The 14326-nt window shown below is 33.0% G+C and overlaps 1 protein-coding gene across 1 annotated transcript in view; it reads left to right on the top strand.

Annotated features, from left to right (window-relative positions):
• Positions 1–209: 209 nt before the first annotated feature.
• Positions 210–14326, top strand: part of LOC127879622 (collagen alpha-1(II) chain-like) — a 123861-nt gene continuing 109744 nt past the window's right edge. The window contains exon 1 of the mRNA XM_052426585.1: positions 210–971. Within this exon, the coding sequence (XP_052282545.1) occupies positions 483–971 (489 nt within the window). The 5' untranslated portion in view covers positions 210–482. The remainder of the gene's footprint in view (positions 972–14326) is intronic.

Raw genomic sequence — 14326 nt, 5'->3', positions numbered from 1 at the left:
ATCTCGCCTCAACAGCCACATAATTGTTATTAACGCGAATTATACCAAACGTTCAGACGGGACGATTTTTGTATTCATTCACTTCACATGGCGTTTGATGCGCTCAATAGAATCATGCGGGATGGTACGCACGGTTATGGAGATATTCCGATAACATTAAGTTCGTCTCGCATTGTACGTGTGCAACGTGCTCGATGACATTTGAAAGTACTAGTTATGGCGGTAAGTTTATAGTTTTTTTATCAACTTCAAAGTTCATCTGGTGTGTTATATGTGTATCTACCTCCTCACCAGACAGCATATCACTATACTGCGTGCTCACCATTTATTTGAATAGCATCTGAAGAAGTGAAAAAATTATTATGTGATAATGTAAAAAATATGTTGCGCTAACAACTCACTTACAGAAAATGGATGCATGTGCAGTTACGGAGTTCCTAGAGTATTTTGCAAGTTGACGCAAAAGGCTAGAAATTCATTTCATGATGAAAGACGAAGAGTGTGAACAGGTCGATCAACCGAATAGTTGTAACATGCATTGGATAGGAGAGAGAAGTAAGAAATATGATAACATAGACTTTGCAAAAAAGATGTCAAAAACGGATACTTCACGTAAACGAACGCGAGAGGAAACCAATTATAATACCGATGCATACAAAGCTTTCACAAAGTGCAAAACACATATAATTGTGTTATATGGAATTATTGTTTCATTGACATTTTTTATGATTGTGATTCTTTGGAATTTAAGACAAGAAATGTCATTACTAAGGTCGTCGTGTGGAATTGATGTGATACAGTCAGACGAGCAAAATGACGTTATAAATCCCTCGGATGAAATAGATTCATACCTTAATACTCGGAGTACTTTACCATACCTTAATATTCGAAGTACTGTACGCGTTCGAAACAAGAGAAATATAGACGATGTAAAGCGGACTAAAAGCCGGTCACACAGGATGAGTCGACAGGTAAGGAAGTACAGTTGGGTTTGCCATTAACTAGACAAAGACTATATTTCATTAAATGTCGCCGCTATTAAGGTCGCCGTTGGAGGCGTTAACACATGAAAATCAAGTACGTGAACAGCACATTATTTAAAAAAAACAGCTGAAAAGGCGGTATTGTTTAATAATATTCTTCTTATTATGACCTCATAATATGACATTGTCTTTCACGATCGTCATCTAGTTAGTCTCCTCAGAACACCTAATTTTCTTTGTTTTATACACGTACCAATATTTGTCATGAATAGAGTAAAATAGCTAGTGCGAGTCTTTGTTTGCCAATACGGTTCACTCATTTGACATTTAGTAAGTTTTACCTTTCCATTATTTCTGTTCGCCTGGACAAGGATTTTCTTAGCGTCTGACGCAAATATTAGTATTTTGCACACATTTTTAATTGATTCTGCACTTCTCAAAATTATAGAAATCAATCCATGTTATTTATCAATTTATTAAATGTACGCACAATCTCTCAATATAAATAAGGAGCATCAATTAATGATACTTAAAACTTGAACAAGATTACCAAGATGAGCCGTGATGTCTCTCCTGTGTAAACAGACAAATGTACAAAAACATGCAATAACAATTGGAAAGATGATGACCTTTAACAATTGTGACCAAGTGAATTTTGTTAAGGAAATCAATCTTTGAAATAAAAGTTTACGTAAATAATTTCCCACCCGGTTGGCCAGTTTTAATCAGAGGGCATAATAATTATGAAAACGTTTTAAAGAGAATCGCTATACGATTGGTAATTAAAATTAATTCGTTTTAATTCCCTTTTATTATTGTTTAATTTGAGTTTTAATGCTATGAGGTTAATTTCAATTTACACTTATATATATCATTTGCGTATGAGCGCTCGAAAACCGGTTTAAACCCCCAATTATTTGCAATGACCGTTCCAAGGTAGTGACCTCAACTTTATTCTTCTTTGTGTGCATGTTGTTTCGTATTGTGCTGCTACGCCCTGTTTTGGCAATTGGTCAGTTGCCTTAAATAACGGACCAACTAATTGTTTATAATGAAAATGCAATACTGCTCGAGCAGCTGGAGTTTCACTTCTTTATATTTAATACACCAATCATATAATACATTAGCTTGCAGATTTTAAGGAAATTGGTCGAGCTTATTTAGCTCTGATGATCTACACATCAACCGGACCTGATCGAAACTATGATAGATCTACATGTAACGCACTGTATGCTCACTTAGATTGTATTGTAATAATGTGAACACTTATTTCGCGCAGTAAAACGATTTTACAATCCCCCGAATTGCTAACATGTTATTGCAAGTGAGATTGAACATTTCCCCAAAGACACACGAAAGGCAATATAATCTGACCGACAATATATGTCAGACATCCGTATATTGTCATTCCTTTGTCATTATGCCCATACTGGAGAGTTCGGTGGGTGTAATAGCTTTGTGTTTTCACATGTTATGTGTATAGTAAACTTTTATGACATAATTATACGTATGCTTGTTTTAAAACATAGCAAAACAAGAAATATATTCCATCAACCTATTCTAAGCATTACCTATTTCCATAGTTGGTGCTATAACCACATCCTTGGACAGGCGTATTCCTGTTGAAAAAAGTTATCATTCACATAATGCGTATCGTTTTATTAAAAAAAGTTCGACATGTAATTGTACTGGACCAGCGTTCGTCGACTATGCGACACTTATGGTTACTAAGATTTATTTTCAAAACAAATTCAATAAATGTAAATCAAGAGCGTAAAGAAAGCGGTTTTAATATTAATGAATGTCAACGAAAACCCTTACGTCCATTAAATAAAAATGCGATTCAGGAGAAGGAATTGTTTATAGGCATGAATTAGTAGCCACGTTCTATTAACGAAGCGGCCGTATGTAGAGGGTAATTTATGTGAGCACTATCTTTCACGATGACATTCATATTTTATAAGTATCATGGGAAAAAGGACGCTCGTAAGGTTGTGTCTATTCCAATGGGAGAAGATCATATGGGTTGTTCACTACAACACGCACTGCAAACCGCATCCACTACAAAATGTAGATCTAATGTATCGGTTGAAAAAGGTGACATTTTAAAATAAATATGTTTAGAAAGATTCTTAAGATATATGGTTTTTTTCACGCTTATTTATTTTTGAATATCCCGTCAAAAGGCGTTAAGATACATTTGATATGTGTATTATATTTTAAAAATCTGTGTTGAAGAATGGGAACAGCATAAGCATGGTATATAAATATGGTGATGTCTGCAATTAAAATATGCCGTTTATTACAATTATTTGCATATATATGTTATTTAACTAACTTACTCGTTATTGTATAGTCACTTTATCTATTTGGTATTAAAAAAAGAAACAAGTGCAATAAACACAATAACTATTTGCAATGCAAACTATTTAGGTTAAGTTAGAATATTATTGCATAAACTCTATCTGTAATGCCCTCTAGCGGGGTGCAAAAACTTGGCAAAAGGAGGGCTTGTTATGTGTTTTTCATATCCATAAACTGGTCCACGCGCAGTTACTTCCCTAAGTTATTATGAAGTTATTATGAACTGTGTTAATAACTCCAGCCTTGGGCGACTTTCCAAGCATAAATGGGGAACTGAATAAACACCAGTTTTCTCATGCATGTAGGGATTAAGGATATGAATATTTCAATCCACTTTTCAAATTATACCATCTGCACTCTCTTCACAACAGCTTTATTTTATTGGCAACGTCAATAAAATTAAGGTTATTTACTCAACACTTTCAAAACACTATGCTGTAAATGTAAGTGTTTAAGTACCTTCAACGTTCCTGCTGTATGCTTGAAATACTTCAGTGACAATATGTTGGCAGTATTTTTTTTAATTAAATTGGAAAGAAATGAGATAGACCTGTACGAAAGAAACATCTATGAAAACAATGACTTATTCTGACGATATATTTATCCGTCACGACCAGTAAATTCTTCATTTCTTACTTTGCGCGGCTGCATTTCAAATTTTATTTAATCCACTGTTCAAACAGTTTAAACAATTTTAAATCGAAAACTGCCTATCCGAAAGTAATTTCTGATGATGACCGAGTGAGGCATATGTAAAACACAATCTTGAACTGTATGCCATAATATGAAATAATCGAATTAGTTTGTCGATGTCGAATGAACAAGACATATTGTTTTCAGTGTTATTTTAATTTATTTTGGTATGTGTGATTTGTTTATGCAATAATAGCGAACATACACATTTTCTCGACCATGATAATCTGCGAGCGCTGAGTGAGTTCATATGCAATTTCGTGAACAAATCCTCGGTTTTAAAAGCTGTATACAAAATGACTTTATATATGGTGAACTTCGTATTTTTAATTTGTCGATCTGCCAGATAGATTAGTATTATTAAATAGTTGATAAGAACATCAGAAAAGAAGTTTACTAAAAAAAGTGTATTTAATGTTGGGTAATGATTGCACAAATCTTCCTAATTAACTGGTGTTCATTACTTAAGGACTTTCTTTGTAACTTAGGATTTTACGATGTATTGCTTTTACAAGATGTCGGAAATGATAAGGTATTTATCTCAGATGTTATAAAACGATTGAATGATTATTTTATTCAAACTTCAAGGCGGAGATTCAAGTTTTGATCGTGTTCCTTGAAGAAAGTCGTGGAAAGGGAACATGCATTTCTCTCCTGACATTATTTCTGAAGTTTCAATGTTTTTCTATAGTTAAGTTACATCAATTGCTTTTAAGTTAATACTTGCAACCTAACGGTCAGTCCCTAGCAAGTTAGTTAGCGATGCATAGAGGTTTAAACCGGATATAATGCATGACAAACATCGCAATAAGCACATAATTATTCATGACACATACATGTATATGATAATTCCACCCCGTAACACTGAAACAATTATAACATAGTTAACACATACTAGTGACATTATTTTGATTAAGCTGTATTTATGAATCAAAGGATGTAAAGGAAAAAAATCGACAAACGCATGTATTAAACTCTAGACTTGTGTATTTAGCTTTACGTATTTGCTTATTAATGATTCAATGGAAATATGGTACACTTAAACACACGCGTTAATGTTTAATGCAAAACTTGGCTTTATTTAATTTTCGTTGAATGCAGACAGTACATTTGCTTATTGCATTATTGATGATGATAATTGTTTTTATGAACAGTTTGTATGCTTGCCAGTTTTCTGTAGGGCTAGAGGACTATTTTATTACGTACTTGTCGTATACGGGTAAAAGTAATCAACTTTATGTATGTATTAAAAACTGTTAATCCTAGCCTATTCGCATGATAAGTGAAAGGACCTATGCAGTGCGTTTCTTTTACATGATTGTATTTCCCATCCTAGACATAAGTATTTTTTCAACTCTTATGCATAAAAAACGTCTCTACACTACATTCACAGCCGCTTCGAAAGCTACAAAATATTGAGGCTGCAGATAATGTACCTTAAACAATACTATTGATCTTTCTTTATCTTAATTCATTATTATGAATTATTATGTTTGTATATGACTTACTACTACTCAAATAAAAATATACTAGGGTGATTATCACAGGTTTTCCGGGAACTCTCCTTTGCGGAATTGTTGATGCTATTTGGACGTTTCAGAGAGTATCAACAGCTAACAAAAATGGAAATATTTCAAATCAAGACTAGTAGATAAATTATGGTACGTATCAAAACCTACGATTACCTTTCGTAAATTTTCTGGATCATTATTATTTTGAGAAAATCTAATTGGATACAATCTTCCTTGATTTTCGTATAACCCCAAAACAATAGTGTTCGCACCTTTTACAAATTAACCCATATATAGTGTCAGAACGCATATCAGCCCCTAGTTACTTTAGGTATCCGCGTTTCGCCATGCCTTTGCCATCCTAAGGTCAAATGTTCGATGAATATATACAGTTAGATCTCGTTTTTTTTTAAAGTTCATGTTCTCCCGAAATACCATGAACTTGTTCTTCGCATAATACTATTCTGAGAGTGCATTAATAAGGTTTTAAGAGCTTGAGTTAAGTTTGAAACAGTCTTTGAAAACAAACGTGGTTAATGCATATGCGTTAAGTATTGTCCCAGATTATCGCCTGAAATCCGCACATGTTACATGTATCTAGGACGACACTTAACACCTTGACTGGGACTGAAGGATATCGACCACTTCGAAATACACACATTATCAGTGAATGTGAATTCATATAAGATTATCTATCAATTTCCTGTTCGACTTATTTCCTTTTTTTAAAATATGTTCACTTCACGTGTACTGATATTAAAGAGAGAAAGAGTGGGACATGAAGCTTTAAAGAACTCTTAATTTTACTCAATGCATATAATGTGTGTATTTATTAGTGGTCGTTTAGCATAATTTTATTAATACTAATATTATTTTATCCAAACCACAGTAATATGCAAGATAGATCAATGTAATTGATGAAGATACATATTTGCATACATGTAATCAATAAAATAAACGTACACAAATTGTATTACTCGAACTAAATTCGACTTCCAGACCATCTTTTATAATACACATTATTACTAATAGTGTGTCGACGTTCCACAAAAATTTCATTATCGAACCGCTCCAAGATCTTCCAAGGAGACCTTTATTAAGACGACTTGGCGTTGACCTTCAAATAGCGTTCTTAATTAAACACTGTGGGAATTGCACAAGGATATTAATCTTTATTACATCCTTTGTAACCAATGATCAGACGATTGGCCATAGTAAATGTCAGTAGAATAACAATTTACAACATAACTTTGTTATGCGTTAACTTAATTTATAATGAATACTGTGAAACCAGTTTCAATCATCGCGAACAAAAAATACTGTAAAGGACTTTAGTTTTGTGGTGGCAAAATGTAATCTTCTTTGTTAGAGACTGCATAAACATGAAACAAATTGCCATATGTCTGACAGAAGTATAATAATCTAACAATAGCATGGATTAACACTTAATTAATTTTTGTCCAACTTTCAGTTACGTTCTAAACGTTACTTTTTTGGAATTTTAAGTTTGCCGAATGATATATACATATAAATATAAACAAAGTGAATCTCCATTTACATTAGCATGAAATCTTTCTTATAATGACTACAAGGTCCTGCATGAAATACAGGAAATAAACACAGGGCATACGTACAGCAATACATAGCACGGTAAACATATCCTTTTAACGCTCAATAACAATAGCATTGGGATGTAAAAGCGACCTCCTGACGTGTAAGGTATTTAATATACAAAATATACATATTTTATCAAATATCTAATAACAATTTTGTATTTGGATTTTTTTATTTAAAAAAAATGGACGGGGGTATTCGTTTCACTGCATATGTATTTCATTCACATAATAGTATTTCCCGACTATTACTTCCGTGTACTTCAATGAACATAGCATTTAAAGACAATACAAACAAAAATATACACCTGACTTTTGAAAAGCATTTTGTTCTCGACTTTGACACTGCTTGAAATGTGTGCGCTCTTTGGAGACCTATTCTATAAATCGCATTATAACTCGAAACGGAGAGAGGTTATATCGACTTGAGTTAAAGGGGCCTTTGCACAGATTTTGGCATATTTTGAAGTTTGTCATTAAATGCTTTATATTGATAAATGTAAACATTGGATCTTAAAAGCTCCAGTAAAAAATCAAGAATAAAATTTTAAAAAGGAAAAAAAAGTAGACGAAACCAGGGCTCGAACCAGTGACCCCCGGAGTCCTGGAGTTTGTCTGAAGTAAAAACGCTTTAGCCCTCTCGGCTATTCCGCCGGGTATTCACAATTTAAGTATTTATACCTTATATAAGCAATCTTCGTAGTTTCGTAAATTAAAACGACAACAACAGAACTCTCCAAATTATTCAATCGTTTCGCGTTGCAACGCTTTATAATTTTTAGGTTTTCAAATCGTCAAAAGATACATGTAATGACTATATTGGACTATGGTAAATGTTCATACTTTTTCCTCACAAATATCATAACTAAAACGAAAATTTGCTAATCTGAAACAACTTTTTTCAATTTTGTCAATTTACCAAACCGTGAAAAGATCCCTTTAATGTATTGAACAGCATTTGCCTATTTAAATACTTGATGTGCTTTGTCAAACATTTCGTTATCCTGTCGATTGTTCTTAGTTCACATTCGCATCAGCAATCACCTCGGGAATGTATTTACAAACCGTCTTTAAGCTTGAATTGAAGTGTTAAAGTTTAATCAACAAAGGTGCGTAATGGCATTTGTTTGTGCCTAGTAATTTACAATTTAGTTATGTCATTTATTCAAAATGGTCTTACAACCATAAAACAAGGCAAATAAGGTCTGTAAAATTCACATCAATAAATAATATGCAAATTGCAGAGCAATACAATTTTATGTGAATGTCGTGAAATATGTTCGCGCATGAACTTATTGAGGAATCCTATTGAATTATATGAATTTATGCGCATGCGCATGCGTCCTGCGCAAATGAGTCTTATGTCATATGCTGCCAGCGTAGCTCCAGCCCAGCCTGCTCACTCGCGTAGCCTTGTCAAGAGCTACGCTGTCCGCTTTGAAGTCACGTAAAGTAAGGTTTCAATATGAATTAAATATTGATTGGATGAAGTAACAACGTGTAATTCTAAATGAGTTTAATATATTTGAAATAATGTTCGTGCGTTTCAGCATATGATTATATATCAATCTCAAGATACAAAGCGATTCATAAAAAAAGATTCGTGTGGAAAGGTAGCCTAATTACCGCAAAATTCACTTTGTCGACAATTTGCTTGTATCTACTAATCGAGAAAGAACATACTGTGGACGAAACACAAACGAAACTGTAATTGTATTGAATGCAATTTAATCCATCCACAAGTCATCATTGTATTGGATGCGTATTATCCAAGTAACACTTCGCCCAAGTGAGCACCATCCTAGGGCAATAACCCTAAATATTTGATAAGTTTCTCAGGAAAGATACCATTTGTAAGTAAGTGTTATTTCCCAGTGAACACACATCAAAAAGGGAGTAATTCAGCACAGGATGTCTTTTTCAAACAAGCCATTAAAATTTCTTTAAATTAGAGTAGCTGGTATATCTAAACAAATTCATAAAAATGATAATTGCCCTGTTACTCTTATTAACAAATAGTGGCTTGTTAGCACTTTAACCAGACGCATAACACTTGTTTGTACTTTGCTATTTTAACTGACTTTACTAATAAAATGTTGGTGTTGCAATCAATAGTGCGGTCTGTTTTAAGAATTTGATAGTGTTAGACATTGTCTGCCTAGTGTATACACATCCTTAGTTTGGAAATGAATTGCTAGAAGATTTATTTGTACGATTCGTATCGTGATCACGCGTGACGGAAGTCCAAACAAAATGGTAAAACCTGATCACGACTTTACCTCTGCAAATGTATAGACTATGTCGGTCGCTAACACCATCTGCACAAACTAAATATATTTGTTGCATTTATAGTGATATTGTTTATGTTATTGTTAACATGTTGACATACATTATGTAACACAAATAAAAAAAATATTGCATCTAGTGATATTTATCGGGATATATTATGTGTCATGTGAGTTAATGCCTTTCTAGATTGTTTCATCGTATAAAACAAGAACACATCTAGTTAGGGCATTAGACGCAACGTCGTTGGGAAAAAGCTTCTAGTGTGAAGGTTTTGCATCAACTCATATCACCAGATTGTACAATATGTGTTTGAATAAAATGCGTTTATATTGGTGTAGTGTTTTAGCAAATAAAATATTTTTATATCAACTGCTCAATATTTTAGAAGGGTCTTTATTCCTATATAAATGGTACGTTTTTCTCGATAGAAGTAGAAAGCAACGTATTATAAAACCGTCAGCTTGAAATACGTGTACAACAAACTTAGATTTTTTTATATTTGAGATCGATCGGTTGTTATAGTGTATAAGTTCCAAAATGTAACAATAACGTATATAAAAGATAAAGATAACTAATCAGCAACAATAAACTATAACTTACTTTGGACTCATGTTTTATGCTAGCCATAAGTTAATACTTACAGAGACTCATCAATGAGAATATAAATTTATTTATAATATGTAACAAAGTATGGTTGAATACTACGCTCTATTAACGTCCTTGACATCATATTAATTGAATAGTTTACAGACGTGTATAACTACCCAGTTAAATAGGAACAAGTGTTATTGTATTGATCACTGGAAAAATGGAGAAAATACGATGTCTAAATTCATGCACAACCCTTTGGTCTGACAAATATCAAAACGTCGGATCCAATGGCAATAAAAACAGCAAAATAAACTGTAAAACAACCGCCAAAACATTTATATTTTGTTTAAACTTACACTCTGAAATAAATTACAAGCTTTTTTAGTAAATTGAGACACAACTATTCATTCAAAATGCTCAAAAATCGGACACAGGTTTAACGCAGAAAACTGAGAATTCTAGTTGCAATTTCCATTTTTTCAATAATGTTAAATAACTTATTAATAAACTTGCGTGTGCATATTTGATAGATGGTATAAATGTATAGATAACTGCTTCAATTTGCCATGATAATATTTCATTGCATGTGGGATATTTAACTACCTGCACATACACAGAATGCAATTATATAGGTTATTTGTTCACTGCAGCTTATATCCAGCAGATCACATTGCACGCGGCATTACCTTACAACGTGCACACACATGCCGGAAGATTGTAGGTAATGAAAACACAGTTAATATTTATGGTCTTTTTACACATATGCAGTTACATGCGTTCATTAAAGTTGTCTACTTTGATTAAAAACTAATAAATTTGTTTATGGGTGATCAAACGAGGTAAAGTTACTTTAACTTCTCTTTTATTGTTGAATTATGGAAAACAATTTGTTAAATTAGAGTTGCACAGCTGTGTCCGAGTTTGAAATTGTCACTGTGTATCAGAAAACTTTCGTGTCAAACAAAACCATAACACGTTTACTGCTGTTAACAAAGTTATTTTCAAAGAGATAAATGTCTTCGCTATTGTTGTATAGTTTTCTTTGGGCCAATATTGCTTTAAGAAGCAAATATTTTTCTACATTGATTCGGTTATACAGTGTTGTGCCGGAATTTTCGACAATTGTATCCTTTAGAGACTTTTATAATATATATTGAGTATATTTCTTTAGGGTCCACGTGTTTTTGATGACGGCAACTAATCCCAAGGGAATATTAACCTCGAAACAAAAAATAAATAAATATGATTTACGTTTCATCGTCTTTTGTAATACCGATAAATACAAGACAGCACGTTTATGTGGAACCTATTCACTTTAACTTCCATTTATTAAATATATTCTATTATCGTATTTTAATCGTGCGGATGCAAGCAGCATTAGTACCTCCTTAGGCAGGTTTGACCACTTACTATATTGTGTAAGGCTAAAACTATTTTTCACGGAATCTGTTAAAGTTTGCGTATAGTTTCTGTATCGTTTGATAAAGGTTTGAGTTAACACGAATTGGCAAGCATTTTTGTAACATAGCAAAATTATGAAGACTGCTATCATATTTGCCAATACGTTTGGCTTTATTTCTGACTTAATGCGTTGTCAATCCGATATCGCTGTTGTGATGATTGATCAATAGTATTCTTTTACATAAAATTAACATCGTTATAGAGAATTGTTTACGTGCCTCAGTTAGCAAGTTAATTGGCGTTAAATGTAACTCATTTGGTTGATTAAAACATCGTTTGTATTGTCGGTATCTATGCACATATCATGAAAGCGTCCTTTTGTAAAATACAAGACAATTTCGATTGTATACTTTTTATTAATCGATTTTACAAATTAGTTCTTATAAATGTCTACGTAAGTATATTATTTCGCATTGTAGAAATAGTCTAGCTGAGCAATAATACATTATAATTTTATTTTTGTTGATCTATCAGTTCCTATTTCGAACACCTTACGTATCAAATTTAGTGGTGATTCTGTGTGTGTTTTCCATCTTATACGTTCAGACATATAACCAAGTAAATGTCAGTCGCTGAAAGATGTTTTTACAAATGATAATATGGGAGGCTAATTTGCCCTATTATTATGATGCTGCAGCCGAGTTCGCGCATAATACCAACATCTGATATTTTGAGAGACTTAGTTCTGTATAGATGTGTGAGTTATTTGTAGTAACTGCATTGATGTCAGTAATTTGCATCCTTGACTTGATGCGTCAAGTTATTAATATTCAGTTATGTTGTAAAGTGTTGCCCACCTTCTTAATGTGGTAAACGGGAAAGGCTTTAGGTTTTTGCACGGATATAGTTCCATCTTATATTTGTTTAAGGAGCCCATACACCAAGCACGTTCTTAGACAGTTCGACCACGTTCTGAAGAAAATGCAGAACGGAATGGGAACTTGCTTGAACGTGTAGTATGGTAAAAAAAAAATCTACAATATGATTTAGTTTAAACATATTTTATTTCCAAATTGACAATTACAAATGAATTACAATTCACAAAATATAATATGGAAAAAGGGTTGGACCTAAAGTTCTACAACATTATCGGGGGTCTTTCCCTTGAGTATAAAGTTACATAGATAAAGGTGACTGTTTAAGATGTAAATTTTAGTCGTCGTTTTGGACATTTTACGAAAACTGCTAAAAAAATAGATACAACTACTACTTTGACTATAATAATAATAACAGTAATAATAATGGTAATAATAATTATAATAGTAATACTAAGAAAATAGTAATGATTATAATAATGATAATATAAGTAAAGTAATAATATTAATAATCAATAATAAAGAACACATTGGTGTACAAATAATATTAGTATAATGATACAAGGTAATACAAAATAATGCACAATAATGAGTCCTGTCCTGGTGCGTCTATGCAAAACGCTTCGTCTCTGATATAAATATTTGCACTTCATTAAAAATAATGACATTTTCTTCGTCGTTCAATGATTGTTTTCCATGGAGAAAAATATCAGAATTTAAAGTGTGAAATGAACGCAATGCATTAAATAGAAACAATCGCTGTCTGTGGTACTTAGTGCATTCAAAGAAATAATGTGAGGCATTTTCTATCTCGCTGCCACAAAAACAAACAGGCGAAGCAGTCAAGTGGTTTTGAAACAAGTCGGAGTTAAGGTCACTGCAATTATTTTTTAATCTTGCATGTAATATGGAGGATTTCCAATTCCCAGTAAAAAAATATTGGGGAATCTTTTCGCTAGCGAAAAATACGCGTTTCAAGTTTGATTTTAAATTTGAAATAGTATTGCTGTTACGAATAATTATGTCTAAGGAATTCCATAGATCTATGGCAGAGGGTAAAAAGGAACGGGAATATAATTGTGTCCGCCGTGATACAATGACGTAGTCGTGTCCGTTGCGTAGAGAGCGTGATGATTTTTGTTGAACTGTGGGTGGGAGAAGATTTGCCAAATAAGTGGGACTATGACCATTATGTATTTTGTACATATAAATTAGTTGTATATACTGTCGTATTTTATCAAGAGACGGCCATTTTACTTCGTTGTACAAATTAATGAGTGAAACAGATCAGGTTAGACCGGAGACAATTCGCGCAGCTTCGTTTTGAAATTTATCTAATAATTCCTTTTCGTATTAAGAGCATCCGTCCCAGACAACACATGCGTATTCAAGTATTGGGCGCAAATGAGTGACGTATATAGTGTTTAAGCTTTTTCTGGAAACTTTAAATTCAAGAGACCTCATTATTCCCAGTACTTTCGATGCCGATTTCAGAATGTTATTTATATGATCATGCCATTTGCCGTCATGTCCTAAAGTTAAACAAAGATGTTTATGACTTTCAACAAAATTAACCGGAATGTTATCAAATACAAGTTGAGGTAATCAAACATTTTTTGGGGTTGTAAATAAAACTGCTTCCGTTTTCTGTGGATTGAAGTCAACAAGCCATCTTTTGGCCAACAAGTTTATATGATGTAAATCACGATTCACTATAACCTCAAGATCATTTAAATTGGATGTCGTACATGATAAAGACGTATCATCTGCGAACAAAGGGGTGATGCTAAGAAGATTATTGACAATGTCATTAACGTAAATTAGAAAAAATAACGGACCAAGGACTGAGCCTTGAGGAACGCCCGATTTTACTTGCAACACATTGGACATAGAGGATCTGACAAATACTGTTTGAGTTCGGTTAGATAAATAACTCTCAATCCATTTTAATAAACTACCACTGATCCCATTTTCTTTAAGTTTGAATAAGAGGCCTTGATGCCATA

The sequence above is a fragment of the Dreissena polymorpha genome, chromosome 4, assembly GCF_020536995.1.
Source record: "Dreissena polymorpha isolate Duluth1 chromosome 4, UMN_Dpol_1.0, whole genome shotgun sequence".
Classification (NCBI taxonomy): domain Eukaryota; kingdom Metazoa; phylum Mollusca; class Bivalvia; order Myida; family Dreissenidae; genus Dreissena; species Dreissena polymorpha.
This window is presented reverse-complemented; position numbering and strand designations above follow the sequence as displayed.